The sequence below is a fragment of the Theropithecus gelada genome, chromosome X, assembly GCF_003255815.1.
Source record: "Theropithecus gelada isolate Dixy chromosome X, Tgel_1.0, whole genome shotgun sequence".
In the NCBI taxonomy this organism is placed as follows: Eukaryota; Metazoa; Chordata; class Mammalia; order Primates; family Cercopithecidae; genus Theropithecus; species Theropithecus gelada.
In genome coordinates, this window is record NC_037689.1 from 127,632,322 (window position 1) to 127,659,921 (window position 27,600).

The 27,600-nt window shown below is 51.5% G+C and overlaps 1 protein-coding gene across 3 annotated transcripts in view; it reads right to left on the minus strand.

The window, feature by feature from the left end:
• ELF4 (E74 like ETS transcription factor 4) overlaps positions 1 to 27,600 on the minus strand; it is a 46,240-nt gene that overhangs the window by 7,009 nt on the left and 11,631 nt on the right. For 2 of the 3 annotated variants that reach the window (XM_025371905.1, XM_025371904.1), the window contains exons 2-5: positions 9,346 to 9,629; positions 2,608 to 2,776; positions 2,076 to 2,168; positions 270 to 461 (exon numbers count right to left, since the gene is read on the minus strand). In XM_025371905.1, the coding sequence (XP_025227690.1) occupies positions 270 to 461; positions 2,076 to 2,168; positions 2,608 to 2,776; positions 9,346 to 9,420 (529 nt within the window). In that variant the 5' untranslated portion in view covers positions 9,421 to 9,629. Of the gene's footprint in view, positions 1 to 269; positions 462 to 2,075; positions 2,169 to 2,607; positions 2,777 to 9,345; positions 10,137 to 27,600 lie in introns of those variants that run through there. The other variant, XM_025371906.1, reaches the window with a different exon arrangement.

Sequence of the window (27,600 nt, forward strand, 5' to 3'; positions counted from 1 at the left end):
CCAAACGCCGAGCCTAGGATTCAACCTATCAAGATCATTAATGTTTCTGAAAGAGTTTATGCAGATCCAGGGCAGACAGGGGCAGCATGGGAAATGTCAGGCTACTGGCAGACTAATGGATGAGGCCAGGTTTTACAGAAGGGAGGCCTTTTGGTCCATCCGTGTCACGCCAGAGAGCTGGCCTCATAACACATCCATAAGCCCTGACCGCCCCCTACGCTCCGCCCATCCCCTCGGAGACACACATACACTCACTCTTCCCCACTTACTTCTCTTCTTTGATTTCCCAGTCTTCTTGGCACTTTCCTCTCTGGAGGCCTTCTCCTCCAGAGAATGGCCCTCCTGGTCACTAGTGTCACCTGCCCTGTTCAGGGCATCGGGCTCAGAGGCAGGAAACAGGTAGTTGGGCAGAGTGACGGCTGGTGCAGGGTCTGAGTCTGGAAGCATTTCGGAGGTATTGACTGCAAGGAGAAAGGCCTGAGGTGGGCAGGGCCCAGGGCAGGGCTGGAGCGGGGTCTCCCAGAGCTGGAGAGATGGGTAGGTTCCAAGGGAGGGCAGGGGGGCTCTTCCCCCGAACCCCAGACACAGGATACACCTGAAAATGCTTCATGTGGCTTGTACCACGAGGAGAGGAAACATCTGCAGAGCTGTGGGCACGAGCTGGCCCCAATCACCGCTGCCGCATTTATAGCCCACTGCTGGTGGTGGGGAAGATCTAGGCGGCACCCCAGGTAAAGGGCCACCTTAATTTAGTCCTTGGCTCATTTTACGACTCAAAGGGGCCTTAGAGATCGTGTAGCCCCATTCCTGTGTTTTCCTGATGAGGAAACTGAGACAGACCCAGAGAGGGGAAGTCATGTACCCAAGATCACACAGTAAGTTTGTGCCCAGTACAAATAGGCACCGATTGTTGGATCCTGGATGAATACTGGTGAGAGTCAGGACTAGTAATATCTCATATTTCAGCTTTATGGTTTGCTTTCCCTCACTGTACCATAACACCCCTTGGGAGAAGGCAATCTGGGGGGACCCTCTTGTGTATCTGCCTGAGGGGGCATTGAGAAGAGCCTGCTTTGGGGGCCCTCTGGGGAGTTAGGATCTTGGTAGGATGGGCAGGGATCACTTATTTTATTTATTTATTTATTTAGACAGAGTCTTGCTCTTGTTGCCCAGGCTGGAGTGCAATAGTGCGATCTTGGCTTACTGCAACCTCTGCCTCCCGGGTTCTCCTGCCTCAGTCTCCTAAGTAGCTGGGATTACAGACATGTGCCACCACGCCGGGCTAATTTTTGTATTTTTAGTAGAGATGGGGTTTTGCCATGTTGGCCAGGCCGGTCTCGAACTCCTGACTTCATATTCTGCCCACCTCAGCCTCCCAAAGTGCTGGGATTACAGGTGTAAGCCACCGCACCCGGCCCGGATCACTTATTTCTAAAAGAGCCACATGCTGCATCTCTCAGTCTTCCTGGGAGCTAAGCAAAAGAGCAGAGGGGCCTGAGAAAGGCACCCTGGCCAATATTATTCAGCCTGAAAATGGAAAAAAAAAATTTTTTTTGAGATGGAGTTTCACTCTTGTCACCCAGGCTGGAGTGCAATGGCGTGATCTCAGCTCACTGTAACCTCTGCCTCCTGGGTTCAAGTGATTCTCCTGCCTCAGCCTCCTGAGTAGCTAGGATTACAGGCTTGCACCACCATGCCCAGCAAGTTTTTATATTTTTAGTAGAGATGGGGTTTCACAGTGTTGGTCAGGCTGGTCTCGAACTCCTGACCTCAGGTGATCTACCCGCCTCAGCCTCCCAAAGTGCTGGGATTACAGGCGTGAGCCACTGTGCCTGGCCTGAAAATGGAAAGAAATTCTGACACATGCTACAACATGGATGGACTTTGAGGACATCGTGCTAATTGAAATAAACCCGTCAGCAAAATACAAAAAGATAAAAGTCGTATGTATATCGGTGGGTGTGGTGCATGTATACCTGTGTGCACACATGCCTGAGAAACCAATACACGGATTTCATATTTTTAAATGGAATTATTTTGTTGCCTTGAGTTCAGGCACTGGGGTTCAAACTTACAGATTTGCTTCTCATCCAGGATATCGCTGGGAGACTCCATATTGAGCAAGACTTCTGTGGTTGACATGGTGTGCGAGGTGGCCTCATTGTCATCTGGTCCGGTTCCATGGTGGGAGGAGAGAAGAAAAGTTCCCTCAGGGCACAAGGCAGGGGGTACAGCTATAATCAGGGCCAGCCCAAAGAAAGGATGGTGGTAAAGCATCCTTCAGGCTGACCCTGAAGTGAGTGCTAAGTGAGGGAGAAGCAGGGGACCCTGACCAGAGGTACTGAGGGACAGCCAGGAAGGGCCCAGCACCCCTCCTGACCTAACTCTCCACCCCCTCAGCTGGTCTTCACTCCTCATCGTCCCACCCCATTTCCACAGACCATGAATCTACTAAGATGGTTCCTTCCTCTGTGAAGCAGCACAACTTTTTGGCTGGTGGCCTTGCCCATTCTGCACGGGGTTACTAGAAGCCATTGTGGGCTGCTGTTCCCTAAAGACACAACCCCTTTTTCTACCACACCTTCTCTGCCCAGGAAGGGAACAGACCTGTCAGCAAAAAACTGCCTTCCAGGATCTGATCCTGCGTCATGCACAAGGTCCCGTCTGTTATGATGCCATTGTGGTCGTCCAACTCCAGTCCCGAGTACAGATGCAGTAAATCAGGGTAGGGTACCTGCTCCACGATCACAGCTGGGAACACAGAGGGGTCTTCCAGCTATGGAGAAGATAGGGATGTGGTTCAAGACCCACCCAGCTCTTCCAGCAAACCCACCCTACCAGAATCTGGCCCTCTGTGCAAGTCCTTATTCTTGGGTTCGTCAGGGACTGTCCTTTGTATAGGATGACATCACTCTGGGTCCAGCCTCATTAGGTGATGCTTTCAGTGGGTTCTTGATCAACAGAGATGGGTTAGCTCTGCACCACCAGCACTTTAAGTTTTTTTTTTTTTTTTTTTTTTTGAGACAGAATCTCGCTCTGTCGCCCAGGCTGGAGTGCAGTGGCATGATCTCAGCTCACTGCAACCTCCGCCTTGGGTTCAAGCGATTCTCCTACCTCAGCTTCCCAAGTAGATGAGATTACAGGCGTGTGCCACCATGCCTGGCTAATTTTTGTAGTTTTTGTAGAGACAGGGTTTCATCATGTTGGCCAGGCTGGTCTCGAATTCCTGACCTCAGGTGATCCACCCAACTCAGCCTCCCAAAGTGCTGGGATTACAGGCGTGTAATTACAGCCACTGCGCCCAGCCAAGGGCAAGCTCTTTTTTTTTTTTTTTCAGATGGAGTCTCACTCTGTCGCCCAGGCTGGAGTGCAATGGCGCAATCTCAGCTCTCTGCAAACTCTGCCTTCTGGGTTCACACCATTCTCCTGCCTCAGCCTCCCGAGGAGCTGGGACTACAGGCGCGCACCACCACACCCAGCTAATTTTTTGTATTTTTAGTAGAGACGGGGTTTCACCGTGTTAGCCAGGATGGTCTCCATCTCCTGACCTCGTGATCCGCCCGCCTCGGCCTCCCAAAGTGCTGGGATTACAGGCATGAGCCACCGCGCCTGGCCAGGCAAGCATTTTTAACTGGTTGTAGTTGTGGTTTAATCCGTGGCCAGGTTAGGGCTCAGTCTATGAGGATTAGATTCATTCTAAGGCCATTGGGAATAGACTAGTTGATGGCAAGGGCAAGGGGCTCAACCTATAGTCGGGGGACAGAGGGATTCAGCCTAGAGTCAGGGTTGGGGACCTAGTTCACAGCCAGAGTTAGGGGCTCAGACATCTTCGGGCTCCATCTGTGGCAGTGGGAATGAAGACAGAACAGAGGCATTATAGAAGTAGAAATGTCAGGACTCAGTCACTGCCTGGATGGGGGAGAGGGGTTCAATTTCCAGCTTTATTCAACAGGGACATGGAGATACTGCTCATGCCAAGGGAGGGCCCAAGAGGAGGAAGAGCGGGCTGTAGACCAAGATAAGGACTACAATGTCTGGATGTGGTGAGCTTGAGGTACCTTTGGGACAACTGAAATAGAGATGCCTATCAGGGAGTCAAAAATAAGTGTCTAAGAGTTCAAAAGGGAGCTGGTGGTCGCTCAGTCCCTTGGAGTAGATAAGAAAATTGAGATGAGAATTCAACCCCTAGAGAACATAAGTGTTCTGAAATTAAACAAAGCGAAATTAAAAAGCAGTATGACTGCATGTGTGTGTTTTTTTTTAAAAACTCCATATAGAGGCTGCATGTGGTGGCTCATGCCTGCAATGTCAGCACTTTAGGAGGCTTAGGCGGGTGCATCGCTTGAGCCTAGGAGTTCATACACGAGCCTGGGCAACATAGCAAGACCCTATCTCTATTTAAAAAAAGAAAAAAACTTCTATATAGAAGCAAATGTACCAGGATGTTAATCATAGTTCTTTTCTTTTCTTTTCTTTTCTTTTTTTTTTTTTTTTGAGACGAGAGTCTGGCTCTGTCACCCAGGCTGGAGTGCAGTGGCACGATCTTGGCTCACTGCAACCTCCACCTCCCAGGTTCAAGCAATTCTATTGCCTCAGCTTCCCAAGTAGCTGGGATTACAGGCGCCTGCCACCATACCTGGCTAATTTTTGTATTTTAGTGGAGACAGGGTTTCACCATGTAGGCCAGACTGGTCTCAAACTCCTGACCTCAGGTAACCCATCCGCCTTGGTCTCCCAAAATGCTGAGATTACAGACATAAGCCACCACACCTGGCCATGGTTTTATTTTCATTATGGAGTTTTGAATGATTTTTTCCCCCTTTCAACTTTTTTTGTATCTTCCAAATTTTCTTTCATGGGAGTGTTGATAATTCTTTTTGTTGTTGTTGTTTAGTCTCAAGAACTGTTTGTGGATGATAATTCTTTTTTTTTTTTTTTTTTTCCATGCAAAAAGAATGAGAATGGTCCTCTCTGTGTAGTGTTCCTGAGGGATTCAGAGAAATAAAAATGGATAAAAGACCTTTGGATTTGGCTGTGGGCAGTCACCCTGGCTAGATCAGTGTGAGAGCAGTGCTGGGGTCCCAGGCCAAGTCGCAGTGGATCTCAGTGAGGACAGACCGAGGTAAGCAGTTGGGTATAGTGATTAAGGTCCTAGCGTCTAGAGCTGCACTGTGCATGATGATATCCACTAGCCACGGGCGGCTATTTAAATTTAGAGGTAAATAAAAACTTTGGAGAGCTTAAGAATTCATTTCTTCAATTGCACTAGCCACATTTCAAGTGCTATATAGCCACATGTGACTAGTGGCCCCATAATGGACAGCACAAACAGAACATTTCCAGCATTCCAGAGAATTTCTTTTCTTTTCTTTTCTTTTTTTTTTTTTTTTTTGAGATGGAGTTTTGGTCTTCTCACCCAGGCTGGAGTACAATGGCACGATCTCGGCTCACCACAACCTCCACCTCCCAGGCTCAAGCGATTCTCCTGTCTCAGCCTCCTGAGTAGCTGGGATTACAGGCACCCGCCACCACGCCTGGCTAATTTTTGTATTTTTAGTAGAGATGGGGTTTCACCATGTTGCCCAGGATGGTCTCAAACTCCTGACCTCGTGATCCGCCTGCGTCAGCCTCCCAAAGTGCTGGGATTACAGGCGTGAGCCACCGCGCCTGGCCTCATTCCAGAGAATTCTGTTGGATTGTGCTGATCTAGAGCCAGAGTGCCTGGGCTTGAGACCAAACTCTGCTGCTCACTAGCATTATGACCTTGGGCAAGTTACCAAACCTTTCTGTGTATCAGTTTCCCCATTTATAAAATGAGAGTGATCACATGATTGACCCCCTAGGATTGTTTAAACAGATCAATACACATAAAGCACTCAGAGCAGGTTCTGGCGTAGACTAAGCTCTCATTAAGTGTTAGGTATCAGGGGCTTGTAGGAGACTGGTAATGTTTTATTTCTTAATTTGGGTGGTGAGGGCCTGGGTATTCATTTAATACATGTCTATATCTAAATATGATTTATGCACCTTTTTGTATTTATCATACATTTCAAAATAAAAGTAGTTTCCTAAGAGGCGTGAAAGGGGCTGGGTGTGGTAGCTCACACCTGTTGTTTTTCTTTTTCTTTTCCTTTTTTTTCTTTTTCTTTTTCTGTCTTTTTTTTTTTTTTTTTTTTTTTGAGACAGAGTTTTGCCTCTTGTTGCCCAGGGTGGAGTGCAATGGCTCAATCTCAGCTCACTGCAACCTCCACTTACCGGGTTCAAGCGATTCTCCTGCCTCAGCCTCCTGAGTAGCTGGGATTACAGACATGCGCCATCATGCCCGGCTAATTTTGTATTTTTAGTAGAGACAGGTGTTCTCCATGTTGGTCAGGCTGGTCTCGAACTGCCGAACTCAGGTGATCCACCTGCCTTGGCCTCCCGAAGTGCTGGGATTACAGGCGTGAGCCACCACGCCTGGCCGGCTCACACCTGTTGTAATCCCAGCACTTTGGGAAGCCTGAAGCAGAAGGATTGCTTGAGCTCAGGAGTTTGAGATCAACCTGGGCAACATGGCGAGACCCCATCTCTACAAAAAATACAAAAATTAGGCCGGGCATGGTGGCTCACACCTGTAATCCCAGCACTTTGGGAGGCCAAGGCAGATGGATCACTTGAGGTCAGGAGTTTGAGACCAGCCTGACCAACATGGTGAAACCCCATCTCTACTAAAAATACAAAATTAGCCAGGCATGGTGGTGTGCGCCTGTAATCCCAGCTACTTGGGAGGCTGAGGCAGGAGAATCGCTTAAACCCAGGAGATGGAGATTGCAGTGAGCCGAGATCTCGCCATTGTACTCCAGCCTGAGCAATGAGAGCAAAACTCTCTCTCTCTCTCTCTGTAGAGAGATATATATACACACACACATATACACAAAATTAGCCAGGTGCGGTGGCATGCGCCTGTTGTCCCAGCTACTTGGGAGGCTGAGGTGGGAGGATCACCTGAGCCTGGGGAGGTTGAGGCTGCAATGAGCCACTGCACTCCATCCTGGGCGACAGAGTGAGACCCTGTCAAAAAAAAAAAAAAAAAAAGAAAGAAAGAAAGAAAAAGAGTGAAAGGGAGGTAAGAAAGTAAAAACAGAGTGTGGAGACTACCCTGGGGGGAAGAAAGGAACTAAAAAGGTGTAAAAAGGTGCTATTTTGAAGGTGGGGGCAGAAGGGAGAGAAGTTTTTCTTTTAGGGTTGGGGACATCTGAAGATGTTCAAAGTTGAGGAAAGAAATCTGAGAGATCTAAAAGATACGGGAGGCCGGGTGCGGTGGCTCACGTCTGTGATCCCAGCACTTTGGGAGTCCGAGACAGGTGGATCACCTGTGGTCAGGAGTTCGAGACCAGTCTGCCCAACATGGTGAAACCCCGTGTCTACTGAAAATACAAAAATTAGCTGGGCGTGGTGATGCTCGCCTGTAATCTCAGCTACTCCAGAGGCGGAGGCACAAGAATCGCTTGAACCCAGGAGGCAGAAATGGCAGTGAGCCGAGATCGTGCTACTGTACTGGAACCTGGGTGACAAGAGTGAAACTCCATCTCAAAAAATAAAAATAAAAAGTAAAAGATACGAGAGACAGGATGTGATGGATGGTTTGAGGTCTTGAAGGATGCAGGAGAGAACAGATCAAGTACAGAGGTTGGGAGTTACCCTTGCAAGGAAAAGTAACATTTCTTTCTCCTGGGCCAGTGGGAAGGAAACAAGAACAGATATTACAGATAAAAAGAGAGAAGAGAGGGAAATTGAGGGCATCCTGGGCTTTGAACTTCTCTGTGGATTGGAGGAGACGCTGTCCACTGAGGGTGGAGGAATAGGTTGGAAGGTAAGAACTGCTTCTGTGAAAAACAGCCTCCATGAAGAAAAGAAACAACTGCTGAGTGGACTAGAAACAAATGAAAAATGACAAGTAGCATTGAGAACTCATGTATGGTAGATTTTTCTTCCTTTCTCCTTGTCTGATGCCCTCCACAAGGCTAGGCACACCACGTATGTTCAATAAAATAGAGCTGCTTTAGGTAAGGAGGTAGACAGAATGTCCAATGTGCTCAAAGGCCACTAGGGGGCAGGCTTTGGTAGGCCGCTAGAGATTGGACAGTTTTCCATCCTCACAAGATTTAGAATAGAGAGCATCTGAGTTAGACTGGAATGCCCTTTGGAGATAATCCAGCTGGATCGCCTCTTGGTGAAGATGGGGAAACAGCAGTCAGATAGGGTAGGGGTCCAGGCGCGGTGGCTCACGCCTGTAATCCTAGCAGTTTTGGATGCCAAGCTGGGCAGATCACTTGAGGCCAGGAGTTGGAGACCAGTCTGGCCAACATGGTGAAATCCCGTCTCTACTAAAAATACACGAAAATTAGCCGGGGGTGGTGGCAGGTGCCTATAATCCCAGCTACTCGGGAGGCTGAGGAGAATGGCTTGAACCTGGGAGGCAGAGGTTGCAGTGAGCCGACAACATGCCACTGGACTCCAGCCTGGGCAACAGAGAGACTTCGTCTCAAAAAAAATAAAATAAAATAAATAAAATAGGGTAAAGGAAAGGACTTGCTCAGGTGACATTGTGGCCAAACTGGGATCAGAACCCAGGGCTCCTGACTCCTAATCTTCCATTCCTTCTACTGTGCCTGGATGCCTCTTCTCTCTCCATTTTGTGGAAGGAGGAGAATGGAGGGCAGTGATGAGTCTGCCAGGACACCATTCAATGGGTACATCTAAATGCACAGAAAACGTGCCAGTGCAGGGAAGGTATGGAGCAGTGAGGACCTGAGTGAGTGCCAGAATCTGTCCTATTTTCCAACTTCCTCCCACCAAAAGACCTCATTTCCAGCTTGCCCTGGATCCTCAGGCTGGGGCCAAAAAGATGACTCTAAAAATGTCAGGGCCTGGACACCCATCCACAGTTCAGCTGGCAGCGCTCATTCTTGCTATGTGGCTGTCTCCACAGCTTTCTCACTGTGACACTTTGGGAGAAGAGAAGTGGCCGAAAAATGCATTCGATGGTCAGTGTACCCCTTATGCGTTCGGTCCATGTTGCTGACTAACCAACAGCCCAGCTGATGTACTTAGCAGCTGTTTGGCTGGCTCGATGATTGCATGTGGGCAGCCAGCTCCCTAAATGACTGCCCGGTGACTCCGGACCAGCCTCATGAATGACTGGCTGGCACGCAGGCCCAGTGCCCTGAGCATAGTAGGTGCTTGATGGATATTTGCTGATTGGTTAGCTGTGCAGCCGGCTGGCTCCCTGGCTGTCTGCCTGGCTGTCTGTGTCTATCTGATTGTCCACATGGGCTGACTGTGCTCTGTTCTCTGGGGCCATACCTGGTGGATATCATCATCCATCCCGTTGCTTGCGAACTCAAAGATCAGGTCACTGGGCTGTAGGGTAATAGCCATGCTGTCTTTTCAGAGAGCTGACAATGGGATTATCAGAGCCCTCCAGAACTGTAGGGCTTTCTTGATGAAGAGACACTACCCAGGTACTTTGGAGCCTAGAGCCTACCCCCCGAGCTGCGGTAAAATAGGGGGTGGAGAGAGCTGGAATAGGTGGTGGCCTAAGCCAGGCTCAAGGCTGCATTCTGGGCTGGACCAACCACAGGAGCGACCTAGAGAGAAGGGAGAGATGGGGACAGTGAGTAAGTCACCTTCCTTGAGCTCCGTTGCCGGAACTGCCTATGAACCAGAGGGACCCTGCCATGCTAAGGCAGACTGCCAATAGAGGAGTGGTGGAAAGGGGAGGATGAGGAGAGAAGAAAAGCGACAGAGAAGAAAGAGGTCAGGGAAAGAAAGAAGGAGAGAGAGGAAGTCAACTGAATGGCCTCCAGCGGGAAGTGGCTGAGTGTTGGTGCCTGTCTGGGTCACCAGCATAGGCATCTCACGCTAGTCCCAAAGACACACAGCCTCCCTCCCTGCCTCCCCGCCTTCCCCTGGAGAAACTGACAGATGGAGGAACTTTGCACTCTCTCCACCCTGAAGACTAATCCCCAGGGCATGGCCATAGGGGGAGTCAGGGCGCCCGGCCTGGCCTCATGGACAAGGCGGCAGCATGGAGAATCCCTGTAACTCCCTTGGCTTGGGGGAAGAATCGTGTGAGGGGCTGAGTGGGGGTCTGTGGGTATACAGAGTGCTCTTCTGACTCTGCCTGACTCCAGGTGAAGTCAGCCTAATTTTACCTTGGGAGTGGGGGTCAGTTAGCTTTGAGGGGCCACGTCTACGGAGGAAGAAGTGGGGGTGGTCACACCCATGCCTGCCTCACTGTGGGGGTTGTGCTGTGTGAGGACCAGCAGTGGCCTGCCTCTGCTCTCAGGGATGGGACTCTCAGATGGAGCCAAACTTCCAGAGAGCCTGGAGACCGGGGGACAGGCGGGCCACACACCCTGTTTTCGTCGGCACTCCCCACCCTCACCACCACCGCTGCCACCCGCCAGAGAGCGTGGCCTCTGTGCTGTGTGTGGGTTTGTGTTCTTGGTTCAGCTTTGCTTTCAGTTTCAAGACTGAACTGTCACCCTGGGAACTGGCGAGGAGAGCCCCGGCTGGAGGAGGGGCAGGCGGAACCTTCCCCATCCTCTGGGGCTGGCTCGGGCCCCTTTTCCAGGAAATCTTCTGTGTCTGCCGCAGCCCAAACACACCTCCTCTTGCCCCACGTGCCCTCAGCGCTCACGGTGTCACATGGCGCCCGGGCCTGCATTTGTTTCCCCTGTCGCCACTCCTCAGGGCTGTCAGTGCCCAGGCGCCTCATGTGCGTGTTGTGGGTGGTCACACCCAGGCCTGCCTCCCACAGCCCCAGCCCTCCCACCTCCCTCCTCGCCAGCCAGCTCTACTCCTCCACCCCATCACTGGAGCTTCTCCACTTCCAGGCGCCACGTCTTTCGTCCCCTGGGCTCGGTTCTGAGTGTGTGGATGTGCATGTGGGTGGGTCCACGAACAGCCTGGCCTCACCATGAGCGCCTGAAGAATTAGGGCCATGCACCATAGCGGGAGCCACACACTGCACTCCACCTCCTTGACACTCCCTTGGCAGTGCCGGGGTGGCCAAACCTTCTTCTGGCCCGGAAAGAAATGAGGAACTTCAGAGAGGGGCAAAGGGGAGGAAAGGGAGGGGGACCACGGTGACCTCCCTGATGACCGCTCTCCCCCACAGGAGACACCCAGCCTCTCCTACTTCCTTTCCGTTAGCCCACAGGGCTGGCCGTGCCTTCACCCCACCCCCACCCTCACCCCCACACCTTTCCACCCACCCCAGCAAAAAGTCGGGAGAAGTCGCTCAACTCAACCTGTCAGGTCTGAATTACCCTTTGGACGAGTGAGAGGCTGAGTACTGGGAGGAGGCCCCTGGGAACCTGCAGCCCTTGCCCTGGGTTCACTCCTCCCACCACCACCCTACCCCCACCAGACCCTGTCTGCAACCCATTCTCCACTGGTCTGTGAAGCCTCCCAAGGCCATTTATGCTTGGAAGGTCTGTCCCCCCACCTCCTGCCACTAACCTAAGCGCCCCAAGGCTTGCAATCCACAGCAGCTCCCGCCCTCCCACAGGCCTTCTGTCTGCCCCCAGGAAACATTCTCATACTAATCAAATTAAAGGTGATCACTTTCACCTAATCCCACTTTGTCTAAACATGAAACTCCTGTGTGTGTCCCCTCCCCCAAGGTCACCCGCTATAGCCCTTCCCTTTGGGCTTGCTCATCTCTTCTTTCCAGATCAGGATTTCATGTTTGCGAGTTCATTGCTGGTGCTGTCTGCCTGGGCTACTTTTATGCACCTTCCTTACCTCCCCCATAAGACAGAGGCTTCCTTGAGGGCAGGAACAACTGAGTTGTACATTGATGAAACCTTAGCACCTTGCATCATGTGTGGCATGTAACACACTCAATTTGTGTTTGTGGAATGAATGCATGAATGAATGAGGGGATGAACGGGTGGATGGGTGGATGGATGGATAGATTTGTGGTATGGGTCAGTCAGCAACTGTGAGGTGTGTTTTCTGGGCAACATTTATCTGTACACAGTGGATGCGGGTAGGTGTCACGTACTCTGCCTTACGTGAGAATGAGAAAAATGCGCATACCTTCTGGGGTGACCTCTGTATGTTTTTGCATTGTCATTTACCCGGGTGCGCTATTTGTGTTGGCTGTGGCTGTGCAAGCGCACTGTAGGTATATGCGTGTGCAGGGTGTGTGCATGTGTCCCAAGCATGGAGACGTGTGCACGAGAGCCTCTGTGTGTCAAAGGGCTGCCCTGGTCTGGCCGGCAAAGCCGCAAGCTCAGTTGTCAGTTCCTCCTCTGGGCCAGCCTCAGCTGCCTTCGTGAGAATGACAAACCCGAGCTAATGCTGGCTGGAAGTGGCTGTGCTGAAGATGGGGGTGGGGTTCTCAGGAAGAGAATGCCAGTCCCAGCTATGTGGCCCATGGGTCACGGGGGTGAGATCCCCCAAAGTCCATGTGCTAGGGAGCTGGTGGGGGAGGGAGGCAGCCAGGGCCCTGCACTGCATTGAATGGGATCCTTGGTCACCAATGCAGAGAGGCTTGAAATCAAAGAGAGATGATTCCCAGGGCATTCTTTTCTGTGTCCACATGTTGAAGTAGCAAAATCCAGGACTTGGTGGATGCAGGCTTTGAGGGCTCAAGTTTGTGAGGTATTGTGAGGCTGTACCCGGCACCCAAGGCTCATCCTCGTGATCATCTGCCCCGAGCCTGAAGCTAAGGTCTTGAAGGGCTGGAGGGGGAGGAAGTAGCTGTCCTACTCTTTTGGCCGAGGCTGAGAAACCATCCCGCCCTAACCTTCCAGTCCAGAAAGTTTCCCCCTCCCCCTTGAGATGTTTGAGGATTTGAAAGTGAGAGGTGGAGAGCAGCTCATTTGCATGTTCACTCACTCTCCCCAGTAGAGGAGTGAACCCCCCTTCAGTCCTTCAAAATAACCTCGTTCTCCCAGGAACCTGAAACCAAAGATGCCACCACCATAGGAGGTGCGCCCTGCAGGTCAGGGAGGCCCCCACCAGGGGCTCCCCTCCAGTGGGCCCTTTGGCTGGGATGCAGCTTCCGTAGCCTAGAGTCCTGGATGCTGCCTCCCCAGTGAGTGGAGGATTCAGGGGGCACACACGGACACTTGGCTCGGGGAATTGAGGTGCCTGGGAACCCTTAGTAACTGGTGGTGAATTCCCCTACCTTGCCCCATCCTTGCACAGCTCACAGCTTGCTCCAGTCACAGTCCACTGGCAGGGTGGCAAGAGCTCCACTCCCTTCGCCCCCTTTGAGGCCCTACAGGGTCTCTGGCTCCCAGCGCCTGTCTTACTTGGGCCAAAAGCAAAGCCTGTGCGAGAGTCTGTGCCCCTGGGTGCTCTCTGAGTGTATGGACCGCAGGAGGGAGTGTGCAGGCGAAGGCGCCGACCTCCCGGCCCACAAATAGACACCTCTGTGGCTCTGACTGCATTTCAAAACCGAAGCAAAATAGAAGTGGTTTGGGCTGCTCCTGTGTCACAACTCAGCCCCCTTCAGACGCACAGACCCTTCTTGGGGCTGTCACTGAAACATACCAGGCAGTGTCCAGCAACCACTCATCTGGGCCTCCCCTACAGGAAATAGCCCTAATGTGAAAGCCACGTCCACAGTCTCCGTGGAGTGAGTTTAAATCTACACCCGTTCAGCTGAGCCAATGGCTCTCACAGAATTGCCGGTAACACCCGTGGCATTTTCACACATGCCAGGAAACATGGAGGCCAGATGGTCAGCTGGGCCACAAAGCACAATTCTCCTTCTCCGGTTCCTTGTCCCCTCGGAGCCAGCTCTAACTCCTGAAATACCTCATCCTCCATGAAACCTTTCTGGAATTCTCTGGAAAGGAAGTGACAATTTCCTTCATGCCATTTCCCACTCCCTCAACACCCCTCCCCCACAACCACAAGCAAAATGGAAACTACCCCAGGAACAGCTGTACCCTCGACTGAAAAACAGCCCGTCCTCCGGCGAATAGTCCTCAAGCAGGGAACTGCCTGCTGCACCATGTGACCAGTGGCGTGAATTTAAGAGACAGAAGGCCAGAGTCAGGACTATATCCAGTCTGTAGTCCTGAGCAAAGCAGAATTCACCCATCCACAGGACTCGAACCCACAACCTCAGTCCAGTTACGACTGGACTCCAATGAGCAAGCTAACCCTCCTCCTTAAGCAAGTGCCCAGTGAAGGGGCCCTAGTCACTGCTATTTTGTCAGCTCTTTCTCCTATTCCTTTCTTTCTACCACCCACTCCATTTGAGATGAAACCAGGAAGAGGGAGGGAAAAAAGAAAGGTTTTGCAAGCTCTGTTGGTTGGGGTTTCTCTGCGCTTATTTACAAGAAACCCAGTTTCCTTCCTTGCTCCTCTGTCACCACCTGATTCCAGCATAGGGCTTGTCCCAACTCTGACGGCGAGGTGGGCCCAGGACTCTTCCCCAGTTACAGGCCCCGCTCTCACACCCTTCTCAGCTCTCCTCTTCCCCTACCTTCTTTCCAGGCCTTGGTCTGTCCCAGAGGAGGAGTGATTACATGGCAGGTCCCAGGCAAAGAGATGCTTTCTCCTCTTTCTCCAGGGGACCCACAGCCCACCCACAGTGTAGACTGCCTAGGGTCCGGGAGGAGGAGGAGGGAAGCGTTCCGGCTGCATCCTAGCAAGATGTGTGACCATGGAAAAGTCGGCCATCTTTCTGGGCTGTGGTTTCTGTCATCCTTCGAGCGGGTGAGGGTTGTGAGTAATCCAGGCTTAGCAGGCGCTCACCAGGGAGTCTCAGGTGAATAAAGATGGCAGTGGAAAAGCACTTTGAAAATTAAAAAGCGTTCATCCAGATGATGAGTTTCAGGTGACCTCCCAGAGAGCAACAGGGGCTGTGGGCCCCATTAACTCCAGACGGTGGACCCCACTGGCTCCAGAATACACAGGGTGGGGCTGGAGGGTTCCAGCTGTTGGGTGGGAAGGGGCTGACTCCTCGCCTGGGCTGGGGGCCCGGCAGGGAGGGAGGAGCAGGCTGCTGCGGCTGGTGCAGCGCTATGGGTCTCCTGTCCTCACCCCGCCCCAGCTCTTTGGGTTGTGGTTATGTGGCAAGAAAGAGCACTACACTACAGAAGCCCCATAGGGGAGGAAGAGGAGGGGGAGGGTTAGTGACAAAGACAACCTATTTCCCCAGCTGCCCTGAGAAGGCCAAAAGAGCACCCCCTGGAAGTGCCTGCAGCCACCACATCACCATCTCTAGTGCTTCAGGGACGAGGCACAGGGTAGTGGCACTAAGCCAATGACGGGAGAACCCACTGCAGGAAAAGGGAGAAACCCAAGTGTGTGGCAGCCACTAAACCCCAGTATAATAGTCTGCCAGCTCCAGCCTAGGAGAGCCCCCAGAAGCCCCTGCAGACCCTAAGATCATCAGCTTTCCAGCTAGAAGTCCCAGCTCTGCCTTGGGGTTGAGGCAGGTCACTTTCGTCTTTTGTAAAACAGGGATCTCCTACTTAGCTCAAAGGGTTGTTGCAAAAGGCTAATGAGCTAATGTAGGCAAAAGCTCTCTGCTATGCCCCAAACGTGTTTTTCTTTTTTTCTTTGTTGAGACGAAGTCTCACTCACTCTGTCACCAGGGCTGGAGTGCAGTGGCGCGATCTCGGCTCACTGCAACCTCCGCCTCCAGGGTGTGCCTCAGCCTCCTGAGTAGCTGGGATTATAGGTGCGTACAACCACGACCAGCTAATTTTTAAATTTTTAATAGAGATGGGGTTTCACCATGTTGGCCAGGCTGGTCTCGAAATCCTGACCTCAAGTGATCCACCCACCTTGCCCTCCCGAAGTGCTGGGATTACAGGCGTGAGCCACCATGCCTGGCCAGCGTGTTTTCCAATTCCCTGGTCTGATTTGTTACTTTGGGGCTGTGGTAAAGCATATCTTTACCTAGACAGAGAGGAAGAAAGGGAAATGGAGGTGGCGGGATGAAATGAAGGCTGAGGGGACAAAAGCAACAACTATAAAATGTATGGTAGAGAGAGGAAACCAGTTTGACTAGAGGGAGAGAGGAACATTGCTTGGGAAGCTGGATAAGTGGATCCATGGAACTGTGGAATGTGAGCTTAATATGGAAACTGACTGTGAGTTACTGTAGATTCTTGAGCAAGGGAGGGGTATAACAAGCAGCCCTTTAGGAAGGGCAGTTTGGTCTGGGTATAAGAGTGGGCCTGAGGCAGGAGAATCACTTGAATTCAGGAGGCAGAGGTTGCAGTGAGCTGAGATTGCGCCACTGCACTCCAGCCTGGGCAACAGAGTGAACACTCCATCTCAAAAATAAATGAATAAATAAAACAAGAATGAGTCTGCGAGTGGAGGAGATGGAAGGAGACCAGGTAGGGTAGCTGGAAGTCAGGAGGTGAATCCCAGAGCCACCCCAAAGGAAAGAACTTGATAGACTATGGGGAGATACAGTAGCTGTAGAGACCCCAAGATGTGCAGCGTGTTCTCGCTGTAAGAATGTTAAAAGATATTGCCAGATGCGGTGGCTCATGCCTGTAACCCCAGCACTTTGGGAGGCCAAGGAGGGTGGATCACCTGAGGTCAAGAGTTTGAGACCAGCCTGGCCAACATGGCAAAACCCCATCTCTACTATAAATACAAAAAGTAGCCGGGGCGTGGTGGTGGGCACCTGTAATCCCAGCTACTCGGGAGACTGAGGCAAAAGAATCGCTTGAACCTGGGAGGGGGAGGTTGCAGTAAGCTGAGATTGCGCCACTGCACTCCAGCCTGGGTGACAGAGCGAGACTCCATCTCAAGAAAACAAACACTGACTAGAGACTAATTAAATTCATTAGTGGTTTTTTTAGAAGCTGGGATAATCTATGACTTGGTACCAACAGGATATTAAGTCAGATAACTTTTATTGAAGGGACAGTGTTCTTTATCAAGGTCCCTGCCAGGCCAGTGCGTGTCCTAGAAACTAACGCGAAGCCTCCTTGCTCAGATCTGGAACTTTCCTGGGCAGCAGGGGCCATGGTGTGGTTGCTGCCTGCTTGGCACCGGCTGCTCCTCCCAAATGCGCCCTTCTGCCACTGGCCAATCCCCAGGCCAGCAAAAGCAAAGGACAGTACTTCAGGCACAAGAGCAGTACTCCAGCATCCCTTTCACAGAAGGGAGGGGTGCCCGAAAGGATGAGGTGGGAAGACAGCCTACCAGGGCCTGGCCAGACAGGGAGGGCAGCCTCGGCTCCGGAAGTCATCGAGAGCTCCTGGGGTTCCTCCTTCCCTCTCACCCGCACTGCTAAAACCTCTCCTTAAGACAGAAGGCCGGGCACGGTGGCACACACCTGTAATCCCAGCACTTTGGGAGGCCGAGGCGGGTGGATTGCTTGAGCTCAGGAGTTCGAGACCAGCCTGGGCAACATGGCAAAACCCTGTCTCTACTAAAAAAAAAAAAAAAAAAAAAAAATTAGCCAGGCGTGGTGGCATATGCCTGTAGTCCCAGCTACTCAGGAGGCTGAGGTGGGAGGATTGCTTGAGCCTGGGAGGTGGGTGCCGTGGTGAGCTGAGATCGCGCCACTGCACTTCAGCCTGGGCAACAAGAGTGAGACCTCGTCCCCCCCAAAAATAAAAATAAAAAAAAAAATAATTCCTCTCCTTGAGTCAGAGGAGTCCCAGGACATCGAAGTTACAAGTTATAAGAGACCTGAAAGATCATTGCTTCCATCCCTCTTATTATCCAACTTCAGATACCACAGGAGAGGAAGTGACTTGCTCAAGGTGACACAGCTAGTTGCATTGTGACTCCCAAGTGATTCTTATTCCTCGCCTCCTTCCCTGCTCATTGTCTCCTGGCATCCTCAGAAAAGCCAACCCTTTCCTCTGGCAAGAACACACAGCAGCCAAAGATTCAGGGCTGGCCAATAACAATGAAGCCACGGCTGGGCGTGGTGGCTCATGCCTATTATCCCGGCACTCTGGGAGGCCGAGGTGGGCAGGTCACTTGAGGTCAGGAGTTCAAGATCATCCTGGCGAACATGGTGAAACTCTGTCTCTACTAAAAAATACAAAAAAAAAAATTGTCTGGGCGCAGTGACTCATGCCTGTAATCCCAGCACTTTGGGAGGCCGACGCAGGCAGATCACCTGAGGTCAGGAGTTCAAGACCAGCCTGGTCAACATGGTGAAACCCTGTCTCTACTAAAAACACAAAAATTAGGGCCAGGCATGGTGGTGCGCTCCTGTAGTCCCAGCTATTCAGGAGGCTGAAGCAGGAGAATCGCTTGAACTCGTGAGATGGAGGTTGCAGTGAGCCAAAATCGCGCCACTGTACTCCAGCCTGGGCGACAGAGCAAAACTCTGTCTCAAAAAAAAAAAAAAAAAAAAGGAAGAAGCAGCAGCAGCAGCAGCCACACACATGCAGAGCATGCTGAACCTCCACAGTGCCTTCCCTACCTCCACCTCCGTGCCTGTGATCATACTGTCCCCCAGGCCTGACAGGCCCCTTCTCAGCTTCTGCAAGCCCAATGTCCACAAGTCCTTCAAGATCTGAGGCAAATGTCACCTTCTTTTCAAAGCCTTCCTTGCTTCCTCCCCACCTGGCACATTCTCTCCTCTTCCTCATGACACCTTAGCTTGACTTCTTAGACCAAAGCAGGGGGTTATAAACTATGGCTCATGTGCCAAACCCAGCCCTGCGGTCCATTTTTAGATGGCCCATGAGCTAAGAATGGTTTTTACATTTTTTAATGATTGGGAAAAATCAAAAGAAAAATATTTCATGACATATAGTGTTTTTTCATATATGTATTTTTTGTGACTGGGTTTTGCTCTGTCACCCAGGTTGGAGTGCAGTGGCACAATCATGGCTCACTGTAACCTCTGCCTTCCAGGCTCAAGTAATCCTCCTACCTCAGCCTCCCAGGTAGCTGGAACTACATGAGCATACCACCGTGCCCGGCTAACTTTTTGTATTTTTTGTTGAGACAGGGTTTTGCCATGTTGCCCAGGGTGGTCTCAAATTCCTGGGCTCAAGCAATTCTTTGTAGGAAAGGTTTGCTGAGTGCTGGACTAAAGGCTTCAGTGTGAATAAATTCACCAAGTTCATTTGTTTTTTAAAATTTATTTTAGGCCGGGCACAGTGGCTCACTCCTATAATCCCTGTACTTAGGGAGGCCGAGGCAGGTGGATCACTTGAGGTCAGGAGTTTAAGACTAGCCTGGCCAACATGATGAAACTCCATCTCTACTAAAAATACAAAAAAATTATCTGGGCGTGGTGGTGGGCGCCTGTAATCCCAGCTACTCGGGAGGCTGAGGCAGGAGAATCGCTTGAACCTGGGAGGCAGAGGTTGCAGTGAGCCAACATCGTGCCACTGCACTCCAGCCTGGGCAACAAGAGTGAAACTCTGTCTCAAAAAATATATATTTTTTCAAATTTGTATTTATTTCTTTTTCAGAGATGGGTTCTTGCTATATTGCCCAGGCTGGTCTCCAAGTCCTGGCCTCAAGCCATCCTCACACCCCCGCCTCCCAAAGTGCTGGGATTACAGGCCTGAGCCACCACACTTACCCAATCATGTTCATTTCTGAGAAGAATGTCACAGAGCACTTGGGGATGGAGGTGCCTGCAGGGAGGTGTGGGATGCCAAATACAACTCAGCAGATTCTCATCAGAAAGAAGGTCCTGGGCTGGGGTTAGGAGACGTGAGTTCTGCCCATGATGTGACCTCTAGCAGGTCACTTCTGCTTTGTGTGCCTCGGTTACCTCATCTGCACAATGAGGGAGGTGATCTAAGGGCCTGTCTAGCCCTAGGACTTAGGCAGGCAGTGATCAACTGCATTGCCAGCTCCCACAGTTCTTAGCAGGCACGGTCCTGATCCTCAGAACAAAAGCTTACAGAAGGGTCCTCTGCCCAGCTGTGGTTTTCCGCTGCCCCCCGCCCCCCCCGTGGGCCTCCCTCACTCCACACTCACCTGCCCTGCCCCACCCTTCCCCTCTGCTGACCTTTCTGCCCTCCTCTCAGAATTCCTCTCCTTGCAAAATGAAGATGGCCTCCTCTGAAAGAGCCCTCCCCTCCCTCCAGTCAGGTGGGCTAAAAGCCTCTGCTTTTTTGGGAGGGAGGCAGGGAAAGGACTCTCACCTCTCCCCAGTCTCCCAGGGCCCACAGCAGACAGGCAGTGGAGTAGGAGATAGGGCCAGCTCTCACCGCACCCCTGCTCTGCCAGCGGAAACAGCCCTTCTCTGCCACTTCCTGTCCCAGAGGTTTCAGCAGTTTCCCCTTCGGGGCCTGCTAGCCCTCCCAGCCCCGCCCCTGCCTCACACAGGTCAGGGAGTGCAGAGAGGGGAGGGCCCTGCGTGGTGAGTGGGGAGGATCCCTCACAGGAAGGCCGAGGAGACAGCTGTCTACACAAGGGGACGCCCCAGTGGCAGGTCTACCAGACTACTTTGGGCTAGGAGCAGGTACAGGCGGATGCAGTACCTGGGAGGGAGATTGGGACTCTCCTGCTACCACAAACCCTCTCCACAAACCCTCTCCTGCTACCAGATGAGTAGAAATGACTTTATCACTTTACCTAGCTGTCACCTTGAGGGATGGAGTGAGCCTGATCTTAGAGGATTGGATAAAAAACTGGAATATAAATGCTGAGGTCAATGTCCAGGAGGGACTAGCCCAGGGTGGCTTCGAATGGAGAGACAGGTTTAATGAAGCAAGAGGATGAGAGGTTAGTTCATTGGGGCAGATGACACTGAAATCAATGTCACTTCATAATTTTGCAGGGACCTTGTCCCTAGCACCAATGGACACAGGCAACAATGGAGGGCAAAGTACAATTGTCCCCTGGCATACTTGGGGATTGGTTCCTGGACCACCTGTGAATACCAAAATCCACGCACACCCAAGTCCCGCAGTTGGCCTATGGAGCCCACAAATCCAAAAAGGTGGCCCTCCCTGTACTCAGGTTTCGAATCTTGGGAATACTATTTTTAAAAAAAAATCCACATATAGGCCAGGTACGGTGGTTCACGCCTGTAATTCCAGCACTTTGGGAGGCCAAGGCAGGCGGATCACCTGAGGTCAGGAGTTCAAGACCAGCCTGGTCAACATGGTAGTGCGTGCCTATAATCCCAGTTACTTGGGAGGCTGAGGCAGGAGAATTGCTTGAACCCGGGAGGCGGAGGTTGCAGTGAGCCGAGATTGCGCCATTGCACTCCAGCCTGGGTGACAGAGCAAAACTCCGTCTCAAAAAAAAAAAAAAAAAAAAAAAAAAAATCCACATATAAAGTGGATCTGTGCAGTTTAAACCCATGTTGTTCAAGGGTCAACTGTATTATATCACATGTGGGTCAAGGGTAGAGGCATTTTCTGGGTGATGGAGCAGGAAACTCTCACATTCCATGGTGGCTGATGACTTGGTGTGGTGACTTACACTCATAAGTACCTCCCAGGTGCTGTTGCAAGGAAGGTGGGGCTCCTAGCCGTAGGGCTGTGTGCCTGTGAGGTTATTGTGCAGGCAGGTGACCCACTCAGTGAGACCCTCCCAAGGCCATGGGTCAGAACAGCTATAAGCAGCCTGAAGCTTTGGACCTCTCTGCCCAGTTGGCAGTCCTCCTGGGGACAGGCCAGAACTACATGATGCTGACTCTAGAAGCCTTGCTGCCTGGTTTGGGGTCCTCGTGGTGAATGGACACAATCACCTTGGCTTCCCCGTGGTCATATTGTTCCCTGAGGTTCAAGCAGCTGTGCAAGAAGCTAAAGGGATTCCTATAAATGATGGTTCTGGATGGGCCTGCAAAAAAAAAAAAAAAAATGGCTGAGAAGGTGATCTTGATAACTCTCTCAGCTCGGAGGCCATATTCTTGTATCTTTGGCCAAGAACCCTGCCCAGCCAGGCCTCCTGGCATGAGACCAGGGGCCAGGCGCGGTGGCTCACACCTGTAATCCCAACACTTTGGGAGGACGAGGTGGGTGAATCACTTGAGGTCAGGAGTTCAAGACCAGCCTGGCCAACATGGAGACACCCCATCTCTACTAAAAATACAAAAATTGATCGGGTGTGGTGGCTCACACCTGTAATCCCAGACTTTGGGAGGCCAAGGTGGGTGGATCACGAGGTCAGGAGTTCGAGACCAGCCTGGTCAATATGGTGAAACTCCATCTCTACTAAAAATACAAAAATTAGCCAGGCGTGGTGGTGCAAACCTGTAGTCCCAGCTACTCAGGAGGCTGAGGCAGAAGAATCACTTGAACCCAGGAGGCAGAGGTTGCAGTGAGCTGAGATCATGCCACTGCACTCTAGCCTGGGTGACAGAGCTAGACTCCGTCTCAAAAAAACAAAAAACAAAACAAAACAAAAAACAAAAATTAGCCAGGCATGGTGGCGGGCGTCTGTAATCCCAGCTACTCGGGAGGCTAAGGCAGGAGAATCGCTTGAAACCCAGAGGCAGAGGTTGCAATGAGCCAAGATCACGCCACTGCACTCCAGCCTGGGCGACAGAGCGAGACTCTATCTCAAAAAAAAAAAAAAAAAAAGAGAGAGAGAGCAGGGTCCCACTTTTCCTTGTCCCCTCTCACTCTATGTCCCCCCTAGGACAAAGAGGAACCAGTTCCTTCAAGATAGGACCCCGCTGCCCCTGAGGGGAGTGCCTGCTTGTCCACTCCTGCAAGCTGGAGTGAATACGGCTTCACAGCTGGTAGGGAGAACACCAAGGAAACCTTAGAGACAACATCTGGTTGTGCACCTGGGCTTCTGCCAGCCCCTCCCTACATCTGCAGCACAAACCCAGGGTTTGGTTGCAAGCCTGGCTTAAAGCTGGTGGCACGTGTTTGGGTGGAGGGGGTGGAAGCGCTTGAGGTTGGTGCCAGCTCAGGGCGAGTACTTGTGGGGTTGGCAGTGACCTGAGCCACTGGTGGGCCCAGGGTGGTGGGTGTGGCCACTGTGGCCTCGGGCATGGCCTGCTGGGGGAGGGGCGTAGGGGCGTGGGTGCTCGCGTAAATGTGGGCAAGATTTTCTTTTGCGCTCTCTGATACCACTTCAAGTTGCTCCCCCTGCTTTGGGAAAAGGAGGGTCAAACAGTAAAACTGACAAGGTGACAGGGTGGTGTGCAGGGAAGGTGGCAGGGATGTGTAGTTCTGGGGTGCGGGCTGTGGGATTGCTGTAGCACCAGGCCCTGGATATAAAGTATCTCCTTTTAGTCTTACACTACACCGTCCCTGCAAAGGAGCCAGCCAGTGGCACAGCCGGGGTTTGAACCTAGCTTTATTTCCAACTACTACATGAAATGAACTTTGTTTTCAGTGAAATCTGTTTTGGTAATAATTCTGTTTTAACAGTTTCATTTGAAAAACAGTAGAAGTGAAGCTCAGAGATTAGGTAACATGATCAAGGCCACCACTGCCAGAGAATGGAGGCAGAACTCAAACTGGGGCCGGTGTGACCTTGATCTTGAAGTCCCTGCTTTTCCCTCTGTCCATGCTAGCAACCATCTGCTAAGATCCCTAGCTCAAGTCTGGCTCACAGCTCTCCACTTCCAAGCTTCAGAGCCCCTGTGAGGCCGCTTCAACAGAGGCTTCCCAGGCTTGTGTCCCATGCCCCTCAAGGACTCAATGTCAACCCAAGCTCCATCTAGTAAGTCAATTCTAACTTCCTGGGCCCAGTCTGCACCAAAATGGTGACCATGTGAGCTCTTGTGGTCAGTTGCGGAGACGGAGTATTGTGGAGGGGGAGCCTTCCAGCTCTGATGATGTGGAGGCCAACTCTTCCTATAAGCTCTGCTGTTTCCAGAGAGTTCCTGGCTCCAAACCTGAAGTAGCCACAGCATGGTCCCTGCCCCATAAATATACACTTGCTTTTGGCTTACACATAATGTAAGTCTGAGCTCTTATCTTAGGGTGTTGGTTCACATGTTTATTCAAATATTTATGGAAAGTCAGCCTTGAACACCTCATAGGTGCCAGGCCCAGGGCCAGGGGACTAATCACGGGGCCCACCCTATTCTCTGTGGTAGAGTCTCCTTGTATTGAAGTTCCTAGTAAGCTTGGTAGCCCATCTGCCTAAACAATATTGCTGGGTGCTCCACCCCCTCAAAACATGTTTGTAGGAAATATCTTCAAAATTGAGGCCCAAGGGTTGGGAGAAAATGGGGAGTGAATACTAATGGGTATGGGATTTCTTTTGAGGGTGATGAAAATGTTTTGGGTTTTGTTTTGTTTTGTTTGAGACAGAGTCTCACTCTGTCACCCAGACTGGAGTGCAGTAGCGCGATCTCAGCTCACAGTAACCTCTGCCTCCTGGGTTCAAGTTATTCTCAGCCCCCCGAGTAGCTGAGACTACGGGTGTGTGCCACCACACCGGGCTCATTTTTGTATTTTTATTAGAGATGGGGTTTCACCATGTTGGCCAGGCTGGTCTCAAACTCCTAGCCTCAAGTGATCTGTCTGCCTTAGCCTCCCAAAGAAATGAGATGACAGGCATCAGCCACCACGCCCTGCCTGGGGGTGACGAAAATGTTCTAAAATGGATTCTGGTGATGGATGTACAACTCTGAGAATAGATTAAAAAGTACTGAAGTGTACGCTTTAAGAGGGTGAATTTTATGGTATTTGAACTATATCTAATAAAGCAGTTGTCTTTTTTTTTTTAAACTGAGGCCCAGAGAGGGGCAGCGGCCCACTGAAGGCCATGCATAAGCTAAGGTCTTCTGGTTGACGGCTCCAAGGCTGTTTCCTCCTCCCGGCCTCCCTATAATCCTAGCAAGGGTAAGTACAGGGTCACGGAGTATGCATGGCAGGTCCAACCTTATGCAAGCTGCTTTCCTTGGGGTAAGCAGTGGAAAACACTTCCAATCAAGGACTTTAATTTCAGGTCTGCCATTAATGTGGCCAAGTCCCTGCCCCTCTCTGGATCCCAGTTTCCCCATCTGTAAAGTGAAGTGGGCGAGTTTGGTAATGTGTTGCTAAGCTCGGCCAGTTCTGAACCTCTGAGGTTCAGTACTGCAAGGGGCCAGGTATGGTGGCTTGCGCCTGTAATCCTAGCACTTTGGGAGGCTGAGGTGGGAGGATGGCTTGACGCCAGGGGTTTGAGACAAGCCTGGACAACATGATGAAACACGTCTCTATAAAAAAAAAAAAAAAAAAAAAGCCAGGTGCGGTGGCTCACACCTCTAATCCCAGCACTTTGGGAGGCTGAGGCGGGCAGATCACCTGAGGTCGGGAGTTCAAGACCAGCCTGACCAACATGGAGAAACCCTGTCTTTACTAAAAATGCAAAATTAGCTGGGCATGGTGGCGCATGCCTGTAATCCCAGCTACTTGGGAGGCTGAGGCAGGAGAATCTCTTGAACCCGGGAGGCGAAGGTTGCAGTAAGCCGAGATCACGCCACTGCACTCCAGCCTGGGTGACAGTGCGAGACTCCATCTCAAAAAAAAAAAAGAAAAGAAAAGAAAAAAAAAGTGAGCACTATAAGGCAGAATAGAATGGAGTGTCAGATTCGTGGCTCTCCTTTGGTTGCTGCAGGAGGCCTTTGACACAATTAAGTGTTCGAATCGATGCTCCTCACTGATAGTGATGGTGAAGATTTCCCCCTGAGAGTCAAATTCTCTCAGACAATCCTGCTGACTGTCTCCATGAGGGGCAGCTCAGTTCTGATTTCGCCTCAGCAGTGCTAGGTGGTAGAACAACCCATAATAGAGACCCATTGATCGTGTCCTTTGGAGATGTCAGGAACCAGGTTCTTGGCCTGGCGCCCAGGCCAGCAGCCCCACCTTGCACTGAGCTTGCCTTCGTGGTGGAGGGAGTGATCCTTGATGGCCACCAGCCTAGCCCCCGCTGGACAGGATGTTTCCACATCGAGCCCCACTTCCTGCAGCTAGGCCTGGGCTCCGGTTTCCCCCCTCTCCTGCCATCTGGTCGCCTACCCTCTGCCCCCTCCCCTTGCAGGGTGTTTACAGGCTGCCTTATCAGCCTGGGGGATCTGGGCCTCACCCAGCCGGCTGCCCCCGCCCTGCCTGGCCCAGACAGCCTGCCCAGGGCCCTACCTGCTCTTTCGTCACTACAGGCTCCCGCAGCCCGGAGCCCCCCTGAGCCACAGGCAGGCAGGGGGTGTGGACGAAGGATTGCTGCCTGGCACAGGCCCGCAGTGCCTGGGGCCCTGCCTGCCAGAGCTAAACCTGAATATTCATAGTGCTTTATGCAGCTTGCTCAAGCTGGAGAGGGCATGCGTTCTTTTTAAATTGTACCTTCTCTATCTGCAGGCTATGGAGACAGGAATGAGACGCTGGTGCTGCTAAGGAAGCTAACTTTGACCTGGAGTGTCTCCACAGCTCTTCTGTCTTTAGCCACCCAGAGATGATGGAGGGTAGCTCTAGGCTGGAAGGCACTGCGAGTCCTGGCAGATATATTTGTTTCTTACTGGAGAGCACTGTAAACACTCTAAGCTAAAGGTAAGGCTGAATGAGGGGCTGCAGGCTGGCTGTGATGGAGGAGATGAGGCTGGCAAGTCCTTGGGCACAATCTTGGCCAATCCACACCCAGGCTTCTGAGCCTCATGGGTCCCAAGCTGTCTGTGTCCAACCCATCCTGGGATCTGTGCACCCACCCAAAGGCTAGGATGAGGCCAGAGCTAACCACTGAGCGAGCCAAAAACATTATCTCCCAGGACAGAAGGGCCTAGATTTTTCCATCGAATGTGTTTGACTCACAAAGGGAGACAGGGATGGAGACCACAAGCAAATGAAGATGCTGAGGGTGACAGATTTCCCTTACAACACTTGAGGCTAAATTTCTGAAAGTTCAACCTCTGACCCACCTGTAGGCAGGTCCTACAGAGACAGGGCCTGCATGCCAAAGCTGACCAAGCCCCAGACTAGGCGTCAAAGCCACAGTCCGGATCGGGCTCATTTTCCAGGGGCCTCCATTTTGTTCACTGATAAATCACTTAAAATGTACTCGAGGCAGTAGATTGCAACATTCACATTTAAGATCAAAAGTCATACTTCCAATAAATTTTAAAAGACTATGTCCTTCTAGGTTTCTAGAATACAGTTTTCAGTAGTTTGGGAGCACTTGGGTAGGAAAGTTTGGAAAAACTCTGCTAAGTCAATTTTGCCATTAATGGGCTATGTAACCACAGGCATGCCACGTCACAGGGCTCTCGCAGCCTCGGGCCTCCCTCCCTAGAGATTTCATGCTATCCAGAGCTCCACGCAGGCTTACTGACCATAGTGGCCATCGGGGCTCCACATTTCTTCCCTCTATCGAAACTTTCAGGCCAGCCGGGTGCAGGGGCTCACGCCTGTAATCCCAGCCTGTAATCCCAACATTTTGGGAGGCCAAAGCGGGTGGATCGCCTGAAGTAAGGAGTTCGAGACCAGCCTGGCTAACATTGCGAAATGCTGTCTCTACTAAAAATACAAAAATTATCTGGGTGTGGTGGCGGGAGCCTGTAATCCCAGCTACTCGGGAGGCTAAGGTGAGAGAATTGCTTGAACCCAGGAGGTGGAGGTTGCAGTGAGCCGAGATCACGCCACTGCACTCTAGCCTGGGTGACAAAAGCGATACTCCGTCTCAAAAAACAAACAAACCAAAAAAACAAAAAGCTTTCAGGCCACCATCTCATCTTCCCTAGAA